Source organism: Salvelinus fontinalis, chromosome 33 (genome assembly GCF_029448725.1).
Source record: "Salvelinus fontinalis isolate EN_2023a chromosome 33, ASM2944872v1, whole genome shotgun sequence".
Classification (NCBI taxonomy): Eukaryota; Metazoa; Chordata; class Actinopteri; order Salmoniformes; family Salmonidae; genus Salvelinus; species Salvelinus fontinalis.
The window spans coordinates 32929850-32956340 of record NC_074697.1 but is presented as its reverse complement, the minus strand read 5'-3'; the positions used below and the strand labels follow the sequence as shown (position 1 = coordinate 32956340).

Below are 26491 nucleotides of genomic sequence, written 5' to 3'. Positions count from 1 at the left end.
TTGTAGCGATGAGACAAGATAGTAATTACCAGCGATTGGATACCATGAAAATTGGGGAGAAAAGGGGCTAAAAAAAAAAAAAAAAAAAAAAAAAAACTCCAAATGTAAAAACGTAATACATTTCAACTCTATATCTGACATGGTACAGGTGTCTTCTTTTTTTAAGCCCATAACCATGTGTGTGAGGTGTATACGTTGGTTTCAATGTAGATGTGTTTAAGACGACCAATAAACACTCTGTGTGACCCTGATTTAGCCCACTGTAGTAAAAGGTTCATTAATAACAACTGGCCTGACTGTCCTTTTTCTCATCTCTCTTTCTCTCTCTCTTTCTCCCTCACCCTGCCTCCTTTTTTCTCTCCCCCTCTCTCTTTCTCCCCCTACTGTGTAGCCTTCCTGCCTCCTTGGTATCTGTCACACACAAACATGCACGCAAGCACGTAGGCACCCGCACACACACCACCTCTCACTCTCTGAGAATAGCCCTCCCCCATCTGTCTCCTCTCAGAAGAACAGCAGGGCACTGAATGGCCACCGCTCCACCACCCTTACACACCCACACAGGCGGCCATCTTAGCTGTGACTTACGTGGCGCCGACCTGGCGCAGCTGCAGGAAGGCAGGGGTGAACTGGTAACGGACGAAGCGGCCTCCGTTGGGGTCAAAATCCTTCTTTTCGCCCGCTGCCACAGTGTCACAAAAGAGAGCGCGTTAAAGAGCATGCTGTTTTGAAGCACAGTCTCTCTGCTGTGTACCTCTCTGAATAGACACTGTTTCAGAGCCTTAGATGATCAACTCACACAGCGAAATAACACCTTCTCAGTAGAGACCAAGCTAATAGGAGTAATTTGTTCATGAATCATGCATAGTACTGCCTGGGCCTAGTTAACCCAGAGGTATATGCTGCTCACACATACAGTAGGTCCTAAAACCTATTCGTTATCAGAGGCTATGACCTGTATTTTAGTGCCACAAGTCATATATCCTAGGCTCTAATAAGAGAGAATATTGTTAACATGTATATATGAATATGTTAGGGAACACAAATACTAATGGTTATATTTAGCACAGAACAGGCCTATTACTGACCTGGTGCTGTTGGTTTGGTGATCTCAAACAGCACCGTCCCTGTCTCCATGTCTTGATTAAATACATTACCAACATATAGCTCATACACAGTACATGCATCTAATATATGTGCTGTTTAATACGGTAGTTTTGACATAGCCCATACCTGGTACAGGGGGTTTGGTGATCTCAAACAGCACCGTCCCAGTCTCCATGTCTCGGATCTTGAACCGCGTGAAGTCGATCATGTGAACGTTCTCCTCTGGGGAACATAGGTAGTCTGAAACAGAAAGGGGACAGAGCACATTTTAGTCTGAATACAGTTGGGTTACATACTCTACAGAACACATTTTAGTCTGAATACAGGAGGGCTACAGGAGGGCTACATACTGTACAGAACACCTTTCAGTCTGAATACAGGAGGGGTACATACTCTACAGAAAACCTTTCAGTCTGAATACAGGAGGGGTACAAACTCTACAAAATACATTTTAGTCTGAATACAGGAGGGCTACATACTCTACAGAACACATTTTAGTCTGAATACAGGAGGGCTACAGGAGGGCTACATACTCTACAGAACACATTTTAGTCTGAATACAGGAGGGCTACATACTCTACAGAACACCTTTCAGTCTGAATACAGGAGGGCTACAGGGGGCAACATAATGTACAGAACACCTTTCAGTCTGAATACAGGAGGGTTACAGGAGGGCTACATACTCTACAGAACACCTTTCAGTCTGAATACAGGAGGGTTACAGGAGGGCTACATACTCTACAGAACACCTTTCAGTCTGAATACAGGAGGGTTACAGGAGGGCTACATACTGTACAGAACACTTTCAGTCTGAATACAGGAGGGCTACAGGGCTACATACTCTACAGGACACCTTTCAGTCTGAATAAAGGAGGGCAATAGGAGGGCTACATACTCTACAGAACACCTTTCAGTCTGAATACAGGAGGGTTACAGGAGGGCTACATACTGTACAGAACACCTTTCAGTCTGAATAAAGGAGGGCAATAGGAGGGCTACATACTCTACAGAACACCTTTTAGTCTGAATACAGGAGGGCTACATACTCGACAGAACACCTTTCAGTCTGAATACAGGAGGGCTACATACTCTACAGAAAACATTTTAGTCTGAATACAGGAGGGCTACAGGAGGGCTACATACTGTACAGAACACCTTTCAGTCTGAATACAGGAGGGCTATAGGAGGGCTACATACTCTACAGAACACATTTCAGTCTGAATACAGGAGGGCTACAGGAGGGCTACATACTCTACAGAACACATTTTAGTCTGAATACAGGAGGCCTACATACTCTACAGAACACCTTTCAGTCTGAATACAGGAGGCCTACATACTCTACAGAACACCTTTCAGTCTGAATACAGGAGGGCTACAGGAGGGCTACATACTGTACAGAACACCTTTCAGTCTGAATACAGGAGGGCTACAGGAGGGCTACATATTGTACAGAACACCTTTCAGTCCGAAAACAGGAGGGCTATAGGAGGGCTACATACTCTACAGAACACCTTTCAGTCTGAATACAGGAGGGCTACACACTCTACAGAAAACCTTTTAGTCTGAATACAGGAGGGCTACATACTCTACAGAACAGATTTTAGTCTGAATACAGGTGGGCTACACACTCTACAGAAAACCTTTTAGTCTGAATACAGGAGGGCTACAGGAGGGCTCCATACTGTACAGAGTACATTTTAGTCTGAATACAGGAGGGCTACAGGAGGGCTATATACTCTACAGAAAACATTTTAGTCTGAATACAGGAGGGCTACAGGAGGGCTACATACTGTACAGAACACCTTTCAGTCTGAATACAGGAGGGCTACAGGAGGGCAACATACTGTACAGAACACCTTTCAGTCTGAATACAGGAGGGTTACAGGAGGGCTACATTCTCTACAGAACACATTTTAGTCTCAATACAGGAGGGTTATAGGAGGGCCACATTCTCTACAGAACACATTTTAGTCTGAATACAGGGGGGCTACATACTCTACAGAACACATTTTAGTCTGAATACAGGGGGGCTACATACTCTACAGAACACATTTTAGTCTGAATATAGGGGGGCTACATACTCTACAGAACACATTTTAGTCTGAATACAGGAGGGGTACATACTCTACAGAACACATTTTAGTCAAAGGAATGAACAGCAGAAAGACTATATATACTTTTACCGTACTTTTGTTTACATTCATGAACATTCTTGAATTGTCAATCTCTTACATACAAATAAACCAGAAATGTTTAACATATTAGTATAAAAGTTCACTTTCATCAAGTAAAGGAATATAAAAGCATGAAACTTTGTACACTTGTACATCTGGACTACAAGTAATGATATCTATGTTATAAGACAATTATGCAGTTGTTACAGCCTTGTGCACACTGATTCAGCTCTTCCAAAACATGCCCCTTCACTAAGCACTCTGACCCTTCCCCATCCAGCCACTTGGCCAGCCTGTCAGATCCTCACCTAACAGAGAGACAGAAAGAGCTATTTTTACTCCTCTAATCTTTGCATCTGCCAAGATGTGACACTGACAATAACCACAGTCTTATAGTCACTGGAGAAGTTCTCTGTGATAACATGCATGCCCACAGTGTTTTGCGTCACACTAACAGAACTGACAGTTTGGAATCTGAGACACTTCTATAAGGCCCTCTCACAGAACTGACCGTTTGGAATCTGAGACACTTCTATAAGGCCCTCTCACAGAACTGACCGTTTGGAATCTGAGACACTCCTATAAGGCCCTCTCACAGAACTGACCGTTTGGAATCTGAGACACTCCTATAAGGCCCTCTCACAGAACTGACCGTTTGGAATATGTGGGCAGGCAAAACTATTGGGACAGAAATCGAATGTAACAGTCCTGACCTATTTATGTTAGTTTTTATGTGTTTATGGTCAGGGCGTTAGTTTTGGGTGGGCAGTCTATGTTATCTGTTTCTATGTTGTTTTTGGTTTGCCTGGTATGGCTCTTGATTAGAGGCAGGTGGTTTGCGTTTTCCTCTAATCAAGAGTCATATTTAGGTAGGGCATTCTCACTGTTTGTTTGTGGGTGATTGTCTCCTGTGTCCGTATGTTATGTTCGTACCACATGGGACTGTAGCGTTTGTTTGTTTCGTTTTCGTTTCGATGTCGTCTGTTTCCTGTACGTAAGTTTATGTTTAGTTATGTAAGTTTATGTTCAGGTCTCGTCAACGACGTTTTGTTATTTTGTAGTTTTGCAAGTGTTTGTTTCGTTTAGTGTGCCATCGTAATTTTTAATAAAGATGGCTTATTTCCCTGAGCCTGCGTTTTGGTCTGAAGATCCTTCTCTCCTCACCTCTTCCGAGGATGAGGAGAGCGTCACCCGTTACATCGAACACTAACCAACTGGTTCCAATATGGTTCCAATACGGCTCAGTTGGTTGGAACCATGGTGTCGGCAAAACCAGGGCAACACCAGGGTGCCAGCCAACTTAACCTAAGGTTCGGGTCGAGGGTACTGTACGCTGATCCCACACTCTTAGAAAAAATGTTCCAAAAGGGTTCTTCGTCTGTCCCCATAAAATAACCCTTTTTGGTTCCAGGTGGAACCCTTTTTGGTAGAACCCTCTTTGTGGAAATGGTAACACATGAAACCCAAAAGAATTCTACCTGGAACCAAAAAGGGTTCTTCAATGGGTTCTCCTATGGGGAAAGGCTAAGAACCGTTTTAGGTTCTAGATAGCACCGTTTTTGCAGATCTGTGCCAAAGGGACAGCATCTACAGCCCTGTGACACACTCACCCCCCCACAGGCTGTGGATTAAGACTAAGAGGCTTACATTGTTTCACCGTCACATGGACAGATTGGAAGACGCTAAGGGGATTTGGGGAAACTATAGGTTTTACTGTACTGTAACCCCCATTCCCCTGACACCACCCCACAAATTGACCACTGCACCCCTTTCATACGCCCCTCCCTACCTGCATCCTATTAAAAACTACAGGTGGGCACCTGCCTCTAAGCCTCATGAGCTTCATGTCAAACCTGTACTGAGGTAGAATAGTAAGAGCACATTCTAGTAAGACTTTAGTGGGCCCTCACACACACACACACACACACACACACACACACACACACACACACACACACACACACACACACACACACACACACACACACACACACACACACACACACACACACACACACACACACACACACACACACACACACACACATACACACACATACACACACACACACGCGAAACATACACTGTGTGCACAGACACACGTATGCACACACACAAACACTCTCTCCCTCCCTCTCTACTTACCTAAGGGTTAGGAACCAGATGGACCAAACTGGCTAGCCAATGGCCAGGAGATATTTTTAGCCTTCCTGTTACCTAGCTGTGCTACATGGAGAGAGGGGAGGTGTCTGTATGTGTATGTTAGTATGCATGGTTTTGTGTGTGTGTGTGCATATGTGTGTGTGTGTATGTTGGAATCAAAGGGCCTTAACACAAATCTGCTGAGGTCCTGTTCCCTGCTCCGGCCCTGGTGTTGTTAGGGTCATTAATATAATTGACAGTCATTAATATAATTGTGTGTGTGTGCGTGCGTGCGTGCGTGCGTGCGTGCGTGCGTGTGTGCGTGTGTGTGTGTGCTGTGCATATGGCAGTAATTTCCTTGTGAGTTGTGACTGGGTCTCCTGGCTACTTTCCATCTCACCTACTACCCACCTGTCATTATAATTCACACCACAGTACTACTACACCTTCAGATAGATAGTAAAAATTGTGTATACTGTATGTGTGTGTGTGCGGGCGTGTGTATTCTTTACTGGTGGGGCAATGGACATGTTTAATAGGTAAGGCCAGAGGTCTATGTCTAAGGCCAGAAAGGTTATCTCAGGTGAGAGTACAGTTGATGGGAAAGCACTTAGCACTGGGACATAACCGGAAGTCAGTCCAGCCACACCACATCACATGTCTGCTGGAATAACAGGCCAGTCAACAGATTTACTGTACATGTAAGCAGCTCTCCAACTTAAACCAGCAACCACAAACTGTGATTTTTACTTCTGAGGCCAACATACTGTAAACTACGAGGTTTACAGAATAACTCCAACTGATGTGAGGCTTATCTGTACTACTGAACCATGGCAAGTTTCAAGTTTTATTTGTCAAATGCACAAGTACAGTGACATGCTTTACTTGAAATCCCAATCCAACAGTACTGTACTCAATATCAAACTAGTATAAAAACAAACAAAATAAACAACAATAAAAAACACAATAAGACAAAAACAGAAGAATGTCAGCTATATTCAGGGTCAGTGTCAATACCAAATTCACAATGTGCAGGGATACTGGAGTACTGAGGTAGATACACTACATTACCAAAAGTATGTGGACACCTGCTCGTTGAACATCTCATTCCAAATTCATGGGCATTAATATGGAGTTGGTCCCCCCTTTGCTGCTATAACAGCCTCCACTCTTCTGGGAAGGCTTTCCAATAGATGTTGGAACATTGCAGCGGGGACTTGCTTCCATTCAGCCACAAGAGCATTAGTGAGGTTGGGCACTGATGTTGGGCAATTAGGCCAGGCCTAATTGTTGGCATTCCAATTCATTCCAAAGGCGTTCGATGGCGTTGAGGCCAGGGCTCTGTGCAGACCAGTCAAGTTCTTCAAAACTAATCTCAACAAACCATTTCTGTATGGACCTGCTTTGTGCACAGGGGCATTGTCATGCTGAAACAGGAAAGGGCCTTAACCAAACTGTTGCCACAAAGTTGGAAGCACAGAATCGTCTGGAATGTCATTGTATGCTGTAGCGTTAAGATTTCCCTTCACTGGAACTAAGGGGCCGAGCCCGAACCATGACAAACAGCCCCAGACCATTATTCCTCCTCCACCAAACAGTAAAGTTGGCACTATACATTGGGGCAGGTAGTGTTCTCCTGGCATCCGCCAAACCCAGATTTGTTCATTGGACTGCCAGATGCTGAAGCGTGGTTCATCACTCCAGAGAACTCGTTTCCACTGCTCCAGAGTCCAATGGCGGTGAGCTTTACACCACCCAGCCGACGCTTTGCATTGTGCATGGTGATCTTATGTTTGTGGGGCTGCTCGGCCATGGAAACCCATTTCATGAAGCTCCTGACGGACAGTTCTTGTGCTGAAGCTGCTTCCAGAGGTAGTATAGAACTCAGTAGTGAGTGTTGCGGCCGAGGACACACTCCGCGCTTCAGCACTTGGCGGTCCCGTTCTGTGAGTTTGTGTGGCCTACCACTTCGCGGCTGAGCCGTTGGTGCTCCTAGACGTTTCCACTTCACTATACCAGCACTTACAGTTGACCGGGGAAGCTCTAGCAGGGCAGAAATTTGACGAACTGACTTGTTGGAAAGGTGGTATCCTATGACAGTGCCCCGTTGAAAGTCACTGAGCTCTTCAATGAGGCCATTCTAATGCCAATGTTTGTCTATGGAGATTGCATGGCTGTGTGCTCGATTTTATACACCTGTCAGCAACTGGTGTGGCTGAAATAGCCGAATCCGCTAATTTGAAGGCGTGCCTACATACTTTTGTATATATAGTGCACCTGTATGTGAATTAGGGGTAAATGTGGTCAATAAACGGTAGCAATATTGAGGGTTGTACAGTACAGTATATCTTAAATAATTGTCAATGACCATTGAGTTCAAACACTAACTTACAGCACTTAGGCTAACCTTTTGCTCATTTGGCAGCTGTAACGGCTGTAGAAGTCGTTCTCCTCCTCAAACGAGGAGGAGCATGGATCGAACCAACACGCAGCGAGGTATGTAGACATAATGAATTTAATTATAATAACGAATACGAAAATACAAGACAAACTACAAAACAACAAACGACGATAACAGACCTGAAAATGCGAACTAACATAAAACGAAGAACGCATGAACAGACTAAACAAAACGAAACAGTACCGTGTGGTGCACAAACGCACGAACAGACTAAACAAAACGAAACAGTACCGTGTGGTGCACAAACACAGACACAGCAACAATATCCCACAAACAAACAGTGAGAACAGCCTACCTTAATATGGTTCTCAATCAGAGGAAACGTCAAACACCTGCCTCTAATTGAGAACCATATCAGGCAACACATTTAACCCAACATAGAAACACATAACATAGAATGCCCACCCCAACTCACGCCCTGACCAACTAAACACATACAAAAACAACAGAAAACAGGTCAGGAACGTGACAGCAGCACAGGTCATTCAGGTTCAAATAAGTGTAAAATAATACTATTCAAATTCAAAAGTTGCTGTCCCCTCAATAATAAACAAAGAAGTATAGAACAGACCTACAGTGTTAGAATGTAGATATTCATAACAAAACACTATAGACTATTACAGCTCTATAACATTATTGTAGGTCAGTTATGTGTGTAGTGACTGAATGACCTTAATGTGCACTCTGACGCCATATGGTACAGTAGATGTCATCTATCTACCTAACACATTACATCAGAGGCCAAAGCTGTGTCCAGGCATCGGCTAACAAGTGGTAGAGCAGGCTAGTGCGGCCATTAAATCCTCATCAACATACAGTACAACCATGCTGCAACGCAGCGCCATTTAAATTCAGTGTTGGAAAAGTCAAAAGTCAATCTCTGGTAGAAAAAATTATGCCGTGCCGTCCGCAAAATTGTAAGAAATGATGTATTATGACCATTCTATTTCTATAATAAGACGTCCCTTTTCCAATCTGTCAGTCAAACCCAAAGGCTCCACCCACATTTTTACAGCCATGACAACCACAACCACAGTATGTTGGAAAGGAATCTGTTGTTACCCTGGCAACACTGGCAATATGTTCTTGGCACACGGCAGCCTTGCCTTCTTTACTGTGACTGTGATGTCTGATAAGAGTGATGTTCTCAGAACATGAGACGGCTACAGATCAGCTAGCTAAACAGGAGCTCCACGAGCAAATTTATGAGCCCCACTACCCATACTGCAGTGCAAAGGCTGCATCTTAATAGTCGTCCCCACAACCCATAGTACTAAGAAGGACGCATCTCAGTGCCATCCGTTTTGTCACCAAAGCCCCATATACTACCCACCACTGCGACCTTGATGCTCTCGTTGGCTGGCCCTCACTACATATTTGTCGCCAAACCCACTGGCTCCAGGTCATCTATAAGTCTATGCTAGGTAAAGCCCTGCCTTATCTCAGCTCACTGGTCACCATAGTAACACCCACCCATAGCACGCGCTCCAGTAGGTATATTTCACTGGTCATCCCCAAAGCGGTGTGGGAGGGCCAGTAGGAGGCACTCTTTCCTCTGGTCTAAAAAATATCCCAATGCCCCAGGGCAGTGATTGGGGACACTGCCCTGTGTAGGGTGCCGTCTTTCGGATGGGACGTTAAACGGGTGTCCTGACTCTCTGAGGTCATTAAAGATCCCATGGCACTTATCGTAAGAGTAGGGGTGTTAACCCCGGTGTCCTGGCTAAATTCCCAATCTGGCCCTCAAACCATCATGGTCACCTAATAATCCCCAGTTTACAATTGGCTCATTCATCCCCCTCCTCTCCCCTGTAACTATTCCCCAGGTCGTTGCTGCAAATGAGAACGTGTTCTCAGTCAACTTACCTGGTAAAATAACGGTAAAAAAAAAATAAATAAAAAAAATAACAACACCTCTTTGGCCACCTTTCCTTCCAGTTCTCTGCTGCCAATGACTGGAACGAATTGCAAAAATCACTGAAGCTGGAGTCTTATATCTCCCTCTCTAACTTTAAGCATCAGCTGTCAGAGCAGTTTACCGATCACTGTACCTGTACACAGCCAATCTGTAAATAGCACACCCAACTACCTCTTCCCCATATTGTTATTTAACATCTTGCTCTTTTGCACCCCAGTATCTCTACTAGCACATCATCATCTGCACATCTATCACTCCAGTGTTAATGCTGAATGGCAATTATTTCGCCTCTATGGCCTATTTATTGCCTTACCTCCCTAATCTTCTACATTTGCACACACTGTACATAGATTTTTACATTGTGTTATTGACTGTAGGTTTTTTTATGTGTAACTCTGTGCTGTTGTTTTTGTCACACTGCTTTGCTTTATCTTGGCCAGGTCGCAGTTGTAAATAAGATCTTGTTCTCAACTGGCCTACCTGGTTAAATAAAGGTGAAATAAATACAAATAAAAAACAACTGTGGGAGAGGAGGAGAGACTATTGAGACACACCCAAAGTGACCAACACTCCATTGCTCACCACAATAGATGACAATGATAATACCACTACGTTATCTGTACCTACTATTGGTCCAATAGTCATTGAGCCATCTGAAGTAACAGGGTCTGAAATGTTGAAGGCTCAGAGTAAGATAGCATCAGAGACCTTTGTGCAGGCAATGCCAAAAGGCACATGGACAAAAGGACAAAAGACCCTAGCCTGTTCCATCAGAGACGGTCATGACGACTCACTGTCAGGCTTGTATGAGCATGAGCTATTCAATCATTTCAGCTAACATGGCGTGGACCAAATCTATCGGCCACCCCTGATTATTCATGTAGCCTAAATATCGTATTCCCTTCAATACACAATATACTGTACACTGCACATCATATAAGTGATCATACCTACTTCCTCAATGGGAATCCTACTTTCTGATTGATTTCTGTTGTAGTTTTAGCTTTTCCCACTCATCCAGTCCAGTGGGCAGGTAGGTAGGGAGAGAATACACTACATGGCTGCCTAACGTTAAATTGAATCTTTGGCCCCATGAAACGCTGCACTGCAAAATGCGTATGTGATTATAAATCCGAAGCTAACTGGACAGAGGACTGACAGATGCCCTGCAGAGGAAGGATGGCAACACGCCAAGTTACACACACACACACACACACACACACACACACACACACACACACACACACACACACACACACACACACACACACAAACATGCCAAGTCAGCCAGAATTACAGATGGAGAGAGAATGTCATCAAATTTCCCTCATCGTGACACAGACGTTGTGAAAAGTTTCGTAGAAATAAATGTACTCTACGAAACAAATTTCACACCCAACGAGTCACCAAAAAGCCCTGCAATCACGGCTCCTTAATGTCTCTCCATTCTTTCTCCTCACTTGGTAAGGCCTGCATGTAGATAATAGATGGACATACGTCATAGCCGCTGTTAAAATCCTAACAGACCTCATCCGCTGTACTTTTAGGGTGATTTAAATGATCATTGTGTATATTTCATCACAGGGAACGACAACACAAGATTGTGATTTACACCTAAAACATTGAGAGAAGACATGACAAATATGTCATGAATCATCGGATTTAACATGAAGAGGTTCCACTTTCTATTCAGCTGAATGGTTATCCTTGAAGAGGAGAGGAGGAGGAGGATGAGAGGAGAGGAAAGGAGAGAATGAGTGGAGAGGTGGGAGGAGAGGAGGAGAGGAGAGAAGAGGAAGATTATACATTGTAATTGAATGTTAAAACAGTTTTGTTCATTAACCGCATCACAGCAACAACCTGGTCCATGATGACATTTACCACTATTCCCTGGAGTAACTAGGCTAATCAAGCTATGGCTTAATTTACAGAGAAAACCATTAAAAATACATTTCTGCAATCCCACCGGGAGTTGAACTGCATGTTCAATACATATCCGACTCAGTAGAGACAGCCTATTGATATCATTGAGCAAGGTGGCCCAGGTGATCTACGCATCTATGCAGGGTGTACGTGTCTGTTCAGCAGGGTGTGACTGTCCTCTCAGTCTGTGTTCTATGGGCTGCTGCTGCTTCATATGGTGAAGGGGATCTAGTTGTGACTCCTATGTGTGGTTCTGTCTGTGCATGTGTGAGTGTAAGGGACCCTGCTCTATGAATGTTTGAATGTTAATGACTAATATGTGGCCATGCGCTGTGTGTGTATGCGTGTGTGTGTTCCTGCGCGACTGTGTGTGTCTGTGTGTTTGTTCGTTTGTGTGTCAGCGTCACCCAGGTTCCCTCTCTCTCTATCCCTCTCTCTATCCCTCTCTCTCCATCCCTCTTTCACATTCCCTCTTTTTCTCTCCCTCACTCTCCCTGAGAGGAGCACACCTCTTCACTTCCTTTTCCTTTAACAGCATCACCTAGCAACGCTTGTTCTGATGCTGTGCAGGACATTTTGCTTTCTGCTCCACCTCCATCCATCCCTCCCTCTCCCCCTCCATCCACCCCCACACCCCTCCCTCCATCCCTCCCCCACCCCTCCCTCCATTCATCCCTCCCCCCAACTCTCCTCCTGCTCTACCTTTCCTCCCCTCCACCTGCCCACTTTGCATGAACAAAATACAACAAAACATGAAACAAAGCAGAGCAGAACGACTCATGTTAGGGTTAATTCAAATGGTAATGAAACGCTATCAGCTGGCCTCAGATCTGTTAATGCTGTATAGATATGGTCGTTGTCATGAAAAAACAAACAGATCTGGGATCAGGTTGATGAAATGCTACATTACACTGATCTGATAAAGTGGTGTCAGACCACTGGGCCTCCTGCTGTGAGTGTGTGTGAGTGTGTGTGAGTATGTACGCGTGCGTTCGTGCGAGTGTGTCCGCATGTCCGTGTGTCTTTCTCTTTCTGGTACTTAACGGGAGGTAGTCTAGTGGTTAAGAGTGTTGGGCCAGTAACCAAAAGGCTGCTGGTTGGAATCCCTGAGCCACTAGCTGAAAAATCGGTCTGTGCCCTTGAGCAAGGCACTTAACCCTAATTGCTCCTGTAAGTCGCTCTGGATAAGAGCGTCTGACAAAATGTCTCAAATGTAAAAGAAATAGATGAGAAAGACATTTGCCACTCTCAGCCTCAGAAAGCCATTTGGCTGTTACTACCTGAGGCTTCTGCCTGTAATACATTACAGTGTGATGCAGAACACTTTCAGATATGTCTTGGAACAGATGTGTCAACATACAACATGGTACATTGACATGAACTCCACGTAATAGGAATGTGGGTTATATGCAGGTTCTATGCAGGTTCTATGCTTTATGTACAGTCCTTATATTCATACACAGTAGACGACAAGGCTACAGGATATGATAGAGCCTCAGGTTATTCCAAAACTGGACACACAACAGCATGGGCTGACAGTGATCTGCATTTCTTGCCTCTAGTGCTTCAAAGCTCACAGAATTATTGCGGAGGAGTAAAATTAGACTCAGTCTTGAGTCATGCTGTTCTTACAAAACGGACCTGTTTTGACACAAGATGGTCATTCGTGGCATTCATCAACAGCAAGCGACTGGTAGCCATTTATAGCTCCTAATCCCCCAGATTAGCCAGGAGGAGTTAGAAGACTTTTCAGGCACAAGCTTTGTTCACATCTACCCTTTTCTTTATTTTGATTTGAATCGAGCTGTCAATCAATGTGGATAATTAATTCATGTTATTAGGCTATTAAATAGAATAAATAAAATGTGGCCCATAAAATACCCAAGGACACCTGTTTACAGGACATGTCCAAAACATTTGACAGTCTCCCACAGGAACAAATCTACATTTTAAATGGCTGTTAATTTCAGGTTGATAATAGGCTTTTTATTATGCTTCTTCACACAACATGTCTAAAATATGCTGCCTGTAGGCTACTGGCTTGCAGCCTGGCTGACTGTGAGGTTTATTGAAAGGTTGTGTTTTTATTTAACAGCTGAATGCAGATTAGATTTCCTCCCTCCTCTTATCTTCCTCCTCAGCCCCCGCTCAGTCTGCTGTTCGGTCGGAGTGAAAAAGCAGCTTGATTTTTTAAAGGGCATGAGTGAGAGAGCTTGTGTCTGTTTGTGTGCATAAAGGTCTGGGGGAGAGGTATCAGGAGGGTTTACGCCTTAATCACCCTGACAGTGTCATTGCACAAAATGGTACGCAGCATCATCTGAATATGTGTGCAACAATAGGTCAACATTTACCCTCTGCTACCATTTCTGTCAAGCAGCCTACGCATACAGTTTGACGTATACGTTCGATAAATCCAACGTATGCACCACACAGAACGCACTGCAACTGCCTCTGCAACGCAATGCTGTAAGTCAAACGCAGTATTCCATTGAATTGAATGTACTTCTGGTGACCTAAAACACAATGAAGCTGTTGGTGTGACCGAGGCGTTAATGTATGAATTTGAGCTGCAATTGGCTGTGAGAGAAGTGTTGCTGTGTGGTTGCGCTACAGAACACATTAGCTCTGTTCACAAGCCCTGTGAGTGAACACAATGTTCTGTTGTCCTAGGCGCTACATCATGCTAACCACACACACTAGGGTAACCAATCGATAGCCACATCTATAAAAAAAAAGCATTCCAGATGGACCCCAACACAAACACAAACACACCTACACTATCTCACACACACACACACACACACACACACACACACACACACACACACACACACACACACACACACACACACACACACACACACACACACACACACACACACACACACACACACACACACACACACACACACACACACACACACACACACACACACACACACACACATACACACACACACACACACAGATGCATCTTCACCAGACAGTTAACTGTGTCTCACTTCAGAAAAGATAGAGGAAGTGGACCAACTGTGTTTCTACAGTAGCCTATAACAACAATATGTGACGGTAAGATGTTGAATATAAAAATAGTCAAGATAGACCTACTAAGTGATAGAAAATGTCTATCATTTTGTTTTGATTCTAACACACATTCTTATGGTGTTTTGATGAAAGCAGTTTGTTTACTGGTCATAATTTGACGTCCTACATTGGTTTGTATTTAGCAGTCAATCCCTCACCCCCAGAACAAGCTGTAGAAGGGAATGAAACATTGAGAAATAAGTTACATCCTCCTTTATTCATCTGCTTTAGAACGTTGAGAATGAAATCCATTTTATCAGAGGCGGAGCTTTAGAGGCCACAGTATAGACTGCTACAGGTTAATAAACTGCTTCAGCCAACCAGGTGCAAGCACAGACACATACTAGGAAGTGGGGGATCAAAGGAAAGGACCCTCTGACCCTACCCTTAAACTTAAAATAAGCATATTGTAGGGCAAAACAATTGTCACATTATAGCCAAGTTTGACTTTGCAGCTTGGCCATGTAGGCCTAGTTGGAGCCATGTTTCAGGGCCATAGGCAAAATAAACAAAGCCCAGGAAGCTCCAGTAACACTGAAGTAGCACATCTTTCTGACAGCTTTCCTCTGATATCTACCATCTACCACTACAGTACTTCACTGGCCCCCAGGGTCACACTGCTACCAGTTGAGAGAGAAAAGGCCAGCGGCCATTTTAAACTCTGCTCTATGTTGATAGGATTCTGTGCCAAACGTCACAAAGAATGGAGGCAAATGAAATGAACATGGCTGGGTAGAAAGACTGTCTGTTATGTGTTATTGTACCGTAGGGCTGTTTTAGCTTGAATGCGAATCGTCTCAGTTCATCACGTCATCCCATTCAGAGGGTGAACACACGCATGCATGCACACACACATGTTGCACACACACACACACACACACACACGCGCGCGCACGCGCACGCACGCACGCACGCACACACACACACACACACACACACACACACACACACACACACACACACACAAACACACACACACACTTGCCTATCTATTGTGCGGTATGACTAAGCTCATATATTCCTCCAGGCTCTCTTTCCACTATGTGGCATACTGAGTTTACCGGTCTGTCTGGAAACAGATTCCCCTACCCCAGCACTTAAGGCACAGATACATTCAAATATCATGTGAACCTTTTTTCAGACCTGCATCAGAGTAACACATATCATCAGACTGGTATAACAATGGTCTGTCCGACAATAAAGGCTTAGTAATACAGGTTTTTACCACTGTATAAATTACGATAGCATATTGTTTTTTTTTTGTTGCTTATTATTATTATTATTATTATTATTATTACTATTATTATTGCTTATTATTTTGGGGGGTTTTGCTTTTGTAATACATAATGTTGAGGGCCACTTGGAAATGTCATGGTGGGCTGGATACAGACATAGTGTAACGGGTGTCTAGATCTTCCTCCTCCTCGGACGAGGAGAGGAGAGAAGGATCGGAGGACCAAAATGCAGCGGGTTGTGAATACATAATGAATTTATTGAAAGACAACGACGAACACAAAAAACACTTGGAAAATTACAAAACAACAAACGACGTAGACTGACCTAAAACATGAGAACTTACATATAACATGAAGAACGCACGAACAGGTACAGACTACAACTAACGAACGAACAAACCGAAACAGTCCCGTGTGGTGCGCAGACACAGACACGGAAGACAATCACCCACAAACAAACATTGTGAACAGCCAACCTTTATATGCTTCTCAATCAGAGGAAAACGTCAAACACCTGTCCCTGATTGAGAACCATATAAGGCTAATTACAAGTGACCTAAACAAGAAACACAAAACATAGAATGCCCACCCCAACTCACGCCCTGACCAACTAAACACATACAAAAATAACATAAAACAGGTCAGGAACGTGACAGAACCCCCCCCTCAAGGTGCGAACTCCGGACGCACCACCAAAAGTCTAGGGGAGGGTCTGGGTGGGCATCTGTCCAAGGTGGCGGCTCAGGCTCTGGGCGTGGTTCCCATCCCACCATAACAAATCCCCGCTTCTTTATCCCCCTCACAACGACCACCCTCCAAATAACCCCACCTAAATTAAGGGGCATCACCAGGATAAAGAGCAGCACCGGAATGAGGGGCAAAACACCAGAATGACTGGCGGATCCTGGCTGGCTGGCTCTGGCGGATCCTGGCTGGAGGACGGCTCTGGCGGATCCTGGCTGGAGGACGGCTCTGGCTGTTCATGGCTGGATGACGGCTCTGGCTGGTCATGGCTGGATGACGGCTCTGGCTGGTCATGGCTGGATGACGGCTCTGGCTGGTCATGGCTGGATGACGGCTCTGGCTGGTCATGGCTGGATGACGGCTCTGGCTGGTCCTGTCTGGCGGAAGGCTCTGGCTGATCCTGTCTGGCGGAAGGCTCTAGCTGATCCTGTCTGGCGGAAGGCTCTGGCTGATCCTGTCTGGCGGAAGGCTCTGGCTGATCCTGTCTGGCGGAAGGCTCTGGCGGCTCCTGTCTGGCGGAAGGCTCTGGCGGCTCCTGTCTGGCGGAAGGCTCTGGCGGCTCCTGTCTGGCGGAAGGCTCTGGCGGCTCCTGTCTGGCGGACGGCTCTGAAGGCTCATGGCAGACGGGCGGCTTTGCAGGCTCATGGCAGACGGGCGGCTTTGAGGGCTCAGTACAGACGGGCAGTTCATGCGGCGCTTGGCAGACGGACAGTTCAGACAGCGTTGGGCAGACGGACAGTTCAAGCGCCGTTGGGCAGACGGGCCGTTCAGGCGCCGCTGGGCAGACGGCAGACTCTGGCCGGCTGAGACGCACTTTAGGCCTGGTGCGTGGTGCCGGAACTGGAGGTACCGGGCTAAAGACACGCACCTTCAGGCTAGTGCGGGGAACAACAACAGGGCACACTGGACTCTCGATGCGCACTATAGGCCTGGTGCGTGGTACCGGAACTGGAGGTACCGGGCTGAGGGCATGCACCTCAGGGCGAGTGCGGAGAGAAGGAACAGTGCGTACAGGGCTCTGGAGACTCACAGGAGGCTTGGTGCGTGGTGCCGGGACTGGTGGTACTGGGCTGGAGACACGCACCATAGGGCTAGTGCGTGGAGGAGGAACAGGGCTCTGGAGACGCACTGGAAGCCTGGTACGTGGTGTAGGCACTGGTGGTACTGGCCTGGAGCGAGGAGGTGGCGCCCGAAATACCGGACCGTGCAGGCTCCCTTGAGCACTGAGCCTGCCCAACCTTACCTGGTTGTATGCTCCCCATCGCCCGACCAGTGCGGGGAGGTGGAATAACCCGCACCGGGCTATGTAGGCAAACCGGGGACACCATGCGTAAGGCTGGTGCCATGTGAGCCGGCCCGAGGAGACGTACTGGTGGCCAGATATGTAGTGAAAATCACAGGACAGGAGAAGAGAGGAGACGAAAGGACAGGGGAGGGGAGGAGAATAAAAGAGACGACAGGAGAGGACTGTCTTGCCCATTGACATCAGATTAATGACCCCCATAGAACAGTAACTTACCTTGTGACAGATGCAAAGAGCAGATTTAAATTAGGCCAGCCACACAGATCAATTTTAATTAAAGCTCCAGCAATTGTGGTCACAGTCAAGTCCAGAGACTGTAAATACGGTCAGGGGAAAATACAGTTAGAGGGAAAGGTTGTTGTTTATCAGACAGACAGTGATGAAGTGTTTCCCTGGCTTTAATTCAATGTCTCTGTGATAGATGGAGACACCGAGAGACTGTATAGGAGCTGGACGTGAAGTGGGCTGGACTCACTGAATAAGAGATTAATTACTGGAGAGTTAATATACTGCATTAATATACTCACAGTAATGTCTTTCACATGCTCATTTTAAGAAAAGACAATTACACTGCAGACAAATAAACACACACAATGAGTGATGAGGACTGGACAACGAGGTGAGGACTGGACAACAAGGTGAGTAGGTGTAATAAATAACAAGCAATAGCTAATATACAGCATAGTACTGTTCCCTTTTGATGTGGCTCGACAACTACAGAAAGAAGTCAATAAGTGTGAGAAAAAACGCTATAATTCTATTTTTAACATCTCATTATGTCACCTCAGGACAACTGATTGAAATAGCCTGTATTCAGTCAGTCTGAATCTGACGTGGTGAGACGGAGACCTGCCAGTATACAGGCTGGTTCCCCACTTCACCCCACACACAAAGAGCAGCCCAGTCCGCCTGCCAAAAGCCTGGTGTTCTATTGTTTAGCTACCTAGGATGACTTTTCAAGAGTGGCGGTCTATATTCAAGCAATTGCTTGTGGTGAGACACTTCATGCGTGCCAAAAGCCTGTTGGGTTAGTGTTGGCTGACTAGAGTGGAATGAGCTATTCCTGAGGACGGATTCTCCCTGGTGAACAATCTGAAGCAATTATGACTAATACTATCACAACAAAGTCGGCCACCTGACTACATTTGAGTAATAGGATGGCATCCAAGATTGTGTGAACTAGCCACATCAAATGTAAAAAATTTATCTGTTCGATGTGTGCATGTGCCAAAGAGATAATGTGAATCTGTCTCCAGTTTCCTTTAGAGATCGTTACTCATAACGGTATGAAATATACAGTGCCAATCAAAAGTTTAGACACACAGGGGGCCTCCCGGGTGGCGCAGTGGTCTAGGGCACTGCATCGCAGTGCAGTGCTAGCCACCAGAGTCTCTGGGTTTGCGCCCAGGCTCTGTCGCAGCCGGCCGCGACCGGCTGTTCAGAGGAGACTGCGTGAATCAGGCCTTCATGGTCGAATTGCTACAAAGAAACCACTACTAAAGGACACCAATAATAAGAAGAGACTTGGGTCAAGAAACATGAGCAATGGACATTAGACCAGTGGAAATCTGTCCTTTGGTCTGATTAGTCCAAATGTTTGATTTTTGGTTCCAACCGCTGTGTCTTTGTGAAACGCAGATTAGGTGAACATATGATCTTTGCATGTGTGGTTCCCACCGTGAAGCATAGAGGAGGAGGTGTGATGGTGCTTTGCTTGACACAGTCTGTGATTTATTTAGAATTCAAAGCACACTTAACCAGCTTGGTTAGCACAGCATTCTGCAGCGATACGCCATCCCATCTGGTTTGCACTTAGTGGGACAATCATTTGTTTTTCAACAGGACAATGCTCCAACACACCTCCAGGCTATGTAAGGGCTATTTCACCAAGAAGGAGAGTGATGGAGTACTGCATCAGATGACCTGGCCTCCACAATCACCTGACCTCAACCCAATTGAGATGGTTTGGGATGAGTTCGACCGCAGAGTGAAGGAAAAGCAGCCAACAATTGCTCAGCATATGTGGGGAGTCCTTCAACACTGTCGAAAAAGCATTCCAGGTGAAGCTGGTTGAGAGAATACCAAGACTGTGCAAAGCTGTCATCAAGGCAAAGTGTGACTACTTTGAAGAATCTGCAATCTGCACTTTTTGGTTACTACATGATTCCATGTGTTATTTCATAGTTTTGATGTCTTCACTATTATTCTACTATTATTCTACAAAATAAAGAAAAACCCTTGAATGAGTGGATGTTTCTGGTACTGTACATTAAGAGTTTCCAAAACACTATATCCACAAATGTTTCACCTTTGTGTTTTTTCCTCAGAAATGATTGCTTTTGTGTGTGTAAAATATTACAGATCTCAGCTTTTTTATTCATCTATTTTAGATGTGTATGAAAATGTGTTATTTTGCTAAATGCTACAGTGGCAAGAAATAGTTTGTGAACCCTTTGAAATTACCTTGATTTCTGCATAAATTGGTCATAAAATTTGATCTGATCTTCATCTAAGTCACAACAATAGACAAACACAGTCTGCTTAAACTAATAACACACAAACAATTATATGTTTTCATGTCTTTATTGAACACACCGTGTAAACATTCACAGTGTAGGGTGGAAAAATGATGTGAACCCGCTGAAAGGTGCTTCAACAAAGAACCCTTTGGCAGCAATAACCTCAACCAAATGTTTTCTGTAGTTGTGGATCAGACCTGCATAACGGTCAGGAGGAATTTTGGACCATTCATCTTTACAAAACTGTTTCAGTTCAGCAATATTAGGATGTCTGGTGTGAACCGCTCTCGAGGTCATGCCACAGCATTTTCGATCGGGTTGAGGTCAGGACTCTGACTGGGCCACTCCAGAAGGCATATTTTCTTCTGTTGAAGCCATTCTGTTGTTGATTTACTTCTGTGTTTTGGTTCGTTGTCCTGTTGTATTACCCAACTTCTGTTGAGCTTCACTTGGTGGACAGATAGCCTTACATTCTCCTGCAAAATGTCTTGATAAACTTGGAAATTCATTTTTCCGTCGATGATAGCAAGCTGTCCAGGGCCTGAGGCAGCAAAGCAGTGCCAAACCATGATGCTCCCTCCACCATACTTTACAGTTGGGATGGGGTTTTGATGTCAATGTGCTGTGCCTTTTTTTCTCCACACTTAGTGTTGTGTTTCCTTCCAAACAGCTGAACTTTAGTTTAGCCTCATCGAGCATTCTGCACTGTGCTCTTGCAGTCATCTTTGCAGGACGGCCACTCCTAGGGAGAGTAGCAACTGTGCTGAACTTTCTCCATTTATAGACAATTTGTCTTACCGTGGACTGATGAACATCAAGGCTTTTAGAGATACTTTTGTAACCCTTTCCAGCTTCATGCAAGTCAACAATTCTTAATATTAGGTCTTCTGAGATCTCTTTTGTTCGAGGCATGGTTCACATCAGGCAATGCTTCTTGTGAATAGCAAACTCAGATTTTGTGAGTGCTTTTTATAGGGCAGGGATGCTCTAACCAACATCTCCAATCTCGTCTCATTGATTGGACTCCAGGTTAGCTGACTCCTGACTCCAATTAGCTTTTGGAAAAGTCATATGGGTTCACATACTTTTTCCAACCTACACTGTGAATGTTTAAATGATGTATTCAATATAGACAAGAAAAATACAATAATTTGTGTGTTATTAATTTAAAAACTCTTAGGGATCCCTTTAAGCTCGAATCCCGTTACCGGGATAGATTTGACATCATCCGGTGAAATTGCAGAGCGCCAAATTCAAACTACAGAAATATAAATATTTAACAATCATATAAATACAAGTGTAATACGTCAAAATAAAGATTAACTTCTTGTTAATCCAGCCGCTGTGTCAGATTTCAAAAAGGATTTACGGCGAAAGCACACCATGCGATTATCTGAGGACAGCGCCCCGCATACAAAAACATGAAAACCATTTTTCAACCAGGCTAATGCGACACGAAAGTCAGAAATAGCGATATAATAAATGCCTTACCTTTGAAGATCTTCATCTTTTTGCAATCCCAAATGTCTCAGTGACACAATGAATGGTCGTTTTGTTCGATAAATTTCTTCTTTATATCCCCAAAATGTCCATTTATTTGCCGCGTTTGATTCAGAAATACACCGGTTCCAACTCACCCAACATGACTACAAAATATCTAATAAGTTACCTGTAAACTTGGTCTAAACATTTCAAACAACGTTTCTAATCCCACCTCAGGTACCCTAAAATGTAAATAATCGATAAAATTGAAGATAGAATAAACGGTTTCCAATACCGGAGAAAACTAACGAGGAGCGCGCTCCTGTTCACGTGCACCAAAAGACCTGAGTCCATCTGAGTGACACATGGAAAGAATAGGACTACTTCTTCATTTCTCAAAAGAAAAACATCGAACAATTTCTAAAGACTGTTGACATCTAGTGGAAGACATAGGAACTGCAAACTGGGCCCTAATAAATCAGGTTTCCCATAGTATTGGAAAATACAATGACCTGATTTGGCAGGTTTCGCCTGCCAAATCAGTTCTGTTATACTAACATACATCCTTTTAACAGTTTTAGAAACTTTAGAGTGTTTCCTATCCAACAGGCAGTTTACTTTGGGCACGCTTTTCATCCGTACGTGAAAATACTGCCCCCTATCCCGAAAAAGTTTTTAAACATACTGTGTTTGTCTATTGTTGTGACTAAGATGAAGATCAGATCAAATTTTATGACTAATTTATGCAGAAATCCAGGTAATTCCAAAGGGTTCACATACTTTTTCTTGCCACTGTATATGTCAGTTGTTTAGCTGGAATGGAATGCTCGTATCCTGTATATTTGACTGTGACGTGGTTTTCTAACCTAGCGATCTTAACATCAATGCACTTACGTGTTGTTCTGGATAAGTATCAAATGTAAATGTTTTACATACAGATCTCATATTACTGTATTGAATGTTTTAACATTTTTAATATCAATTTCATAAATGTACAAAATCATTAGTATATTCATTTAATAAAAATGCAGTTATTTATTCAATTGACTGTGTAAAAACTAGCAGTACTACTTCTTTCTCTGACAGTGAGGCAGATATACAGTGCATTGGGGAATGTTTTTAGACCCCTTGTCACGTCGTGCATGTAGGTGGCAGGGAAGTCAAGCGTAATAATAAGCGTAATAAGTAATAACTGAAAACATAAACTCCAAAACCAAAGTCCATAATAAAATAAATGTGGGTACAAGAACCCATCGCACACCAATCCATAGAACATGAACATAACAATAAACAATCTCTGACAAGGACACGAGTGGAAACAATTAATGAATGGGATTGGAACCAGGTGTGTAAGAAGACCAGACAAAACCAATGGAAAATGAAACATAGATCAATGATGGCTAGAAGACCGGTGATGTCGATCCCCGAACACCGCTCGAACAAGGAGAGGCATCGACTTCGGCAGAAGTCGTGACACCCCTTCCCTTTTTACACATTTTGTTACGTTACGTTACAATATCCCATAATGGCAAAGCGAAAACAGGTATTTAGAAATGTTTGCACATTTATAAAAAAAATAATAAAAAAAAATACCTTATTTACTTATGTATTCAGACTATGAGACTCGAAATTGAGCTCAGGTGCATCCATTGATCATCCTTGAGATGCTTCTACAACTTGATTGGAATCCACCTGTGGTAAAGTCAATTGATTGGACATGATTTGGAAAGGCACACACCTGTCTATATAAGGTCCCACAGTTAATTTAACAATGCATGTCAGAGCAAAAACCAAGCCATGAGGTCGAATGAATTGTCCGTAGTGCTCTGAGACAGGATTGTGTCGAGGCACAGATCTGGGGAAGTGTACCAAAACATTTCTGCAGCATTGAAAGTCCCCAAGAACACAGTGGCCTCCATCATTGTTAAATGGAAGAAGTTTGGAACCACCAAGACTCTTTCTAGAGCTGGCCGCCCGGACAGGGACAAGAACCTGATGGTCACTCTGACAGAGCTCAGGAGTTCCTCTGTGGAGATGGGAGAACCTTCCAGTAGGACAACCATCTCTGCAGCACTTCACCAAACAGGCCTTTATGGTAGAGTTGCCACACGGAATCCACTCCTCACATAAAAGGCACATGACAGCCCGCTTGGAGTTTGCCAAAAGGCACCTTATGGACTCTCAGACCATGAGAAACAAGATTCTCTGATCTGATGACACCAAGAAGGAACTCTTTGGCCTGAATGCCAAGCGTCACGTCTGGAGGAAATATGGCACCGTCCCTAAGGTGAAGCATGGTGGTGGCAGCATCATGCTGTGGGGATGTTTTTCAGTGGCATGGACTGGGAGACTAGTCAGGATCGGGGGAAAGATGAAAGGAGCAAAGTACAGAGAGATCCTTGATGAAAATCTGCTCCAGAGCCCTCAGGACCTCAGACAGGGGTGAAGGTTAACCTTCCAATAGGACAAAAACCCTAAGCACACAGCCAAGACAATGCAGGAGTGGCTTCGGGACAAGTCTCTGAATGTCCTTGAGTGGCTCAGCCAGAGCATGGACTTGAACCCGATGGAACATCTCTGGAGAGACTTGAAAATAGCTGTGCAGCAACTCTCCCCATTCAACCTGACAGAGCTTGAGAGGATCGGTAGAGACGAATGTGAGAAAATCCCCAAATATAGGTGTGCCAAGCTTGTAACGTCATACGCAAGAAGACTTGAGGCTGTAATCGCTGAAAGGTGCTTCAACAAAGTACTGAGTAAAGGGTCTGAATACTTACAGTTGAAGTCGGAAGTTTACATACACCTTAGTCACATATATTTCAACTAAATTCTTCACAATTCCTGACATTTAATCCTCTTAAAAATTCCCTGTCTTAGGTCAGTTAGGATGATCACTTTATTTTAAGAATGTGAAATGTCAGAATAATATTAGAGAGAATGATTTATTTCAGCTTTTATTTCTTTCATTACATTCCCAGTGGGTCAGAAATGTACATACACACAATTAGTATTTGGTAGCATTGCCTTTAAATTGTTTAACTTGGGTCAAACGTTTCGGGTAGCCTTCCACAAACTTCCCACAATAAGTTGGGTGAATTTTGGCCCATTCCTCCTGACAGAGCTGGTGTAACTGAGTCAGGTTTGCAGGCCTTCTTGCTCACACACGATTTTTCAGTTCTGCCCACAAATGTTCTATAGGATTGAGGTCAGGTCTTTGTAATGGCCACTCCAATACCTTGACTTTGTTGTCCTTAAGCCATTTCGCCACAACTTTGGAATTATGCTTGGGGGTCATTGTCCATTTGGAAGACCCATTTGCGACCAAGCTTTAACTTCCTGACTGATGTCTTGAGATGTTGCTTCAATATATCCACATCATTTTCCTGCCTCATGATGCCATCTATTTTGTGAAGTGCACCAGTCCCTCCTGCAGCAAAGCACCCCCACAACATGATGCTGCCACCCTCGTGCTTCACGGTTGGGAGGGTGTTCTTCGGCTTGCAAGCATCCCCCTTTTTCCTCCAAACATAACGATGGTCATTATTGCCAAACAGTTCTATTTTTATTTCATCAGACCAGAGGACATTTCTCCAAAAAGTACGATCTTTGTCCCCATGTGCAGTTGCAAACCGTTGTCTGGCTTTTTTATGGCGGTTTTGGAGCAGTGGCTTCTTCCTTGCTGAGCGGACTTTCAGGTTATGTTGATATAGGACTCGTTTTACTGTGGATATAGATACTTTTGTACCTGTTTCCTCCAGCATCTTCACAAGGTCCTTTGCTGTTGTTCTGGGATTGATTTGCACTTTCCGCACCAAAGTACGTTCATCTCTAGGAGACAGAACGCGTCTCCTTCCTGAGTGGTATGTCGGCTGCGTGGTCCCATGTTGTTTATACCTGTGTACTATTGTTTGTACAGATGAACGTGGGACCTTCTGGCGTTTGGAAATTGCTCCCAAGGATGAACCAGACTTTTTTTTCTGAGGTCTTGGCTGATTTCTTTTGATTTTCCCATGATGTCAAGCAAAGAGACACTGAGATTTTAGATAGGACTTGAAATACATCGACAGGTACACCTCCAATTTACTCAAATGATGTCAATTAGCCTATCAGAAGCTTCTAAAGCCATGGCGTAATTTTCCAAGCTGTTTAAAGGCACAGTCAACGTAGTGTATGTAAACTTCTGACCCACTGGGATTGTGATACAGTGAATTATAAGTGAAATAATCTGTCTGTAAACAATTGTTGGAAAAATTACTTGTGTCATGCACAAAGTAGTGTCCTAACCGACTTGACAAAACTATAGCTTGTTCACAAGAAATTTGTGGAGTAGTTGAAAAACAAGTGAATGACTCCAACCTAAGTGTATATAAACTACTGCATGCTGAATAAATTCCTGCAG

At 44.2% G+C, this 26491-nt stretch overlaps 1 protein-coding gene across 1 annotated transcript in view; it reads right to left on the bottom strand.

The window, feature by feature from the left end:
- Positions 1-26491, bottom strand: part of LOC129832073 (protein unc-119 homolog A-like) — a 33345-nt gene that overhangs the window by 4108 nt on the left and 2746 nt on the right. The window contains exons 2-3 of the mRNA XM_055895815.1: positions 1234-1347; positions 589-682 (exon numbers count right to left, since the gene is read on the bottom strand). Of these exons, the coding sequence (XP_055751790.1) occupies positions 589-682; positions 1234-1347 (208 nt within the window). The remainder of the gene's footprint in view (positions 1-588; positions 683-1233; positions 1348-26491) is intronic.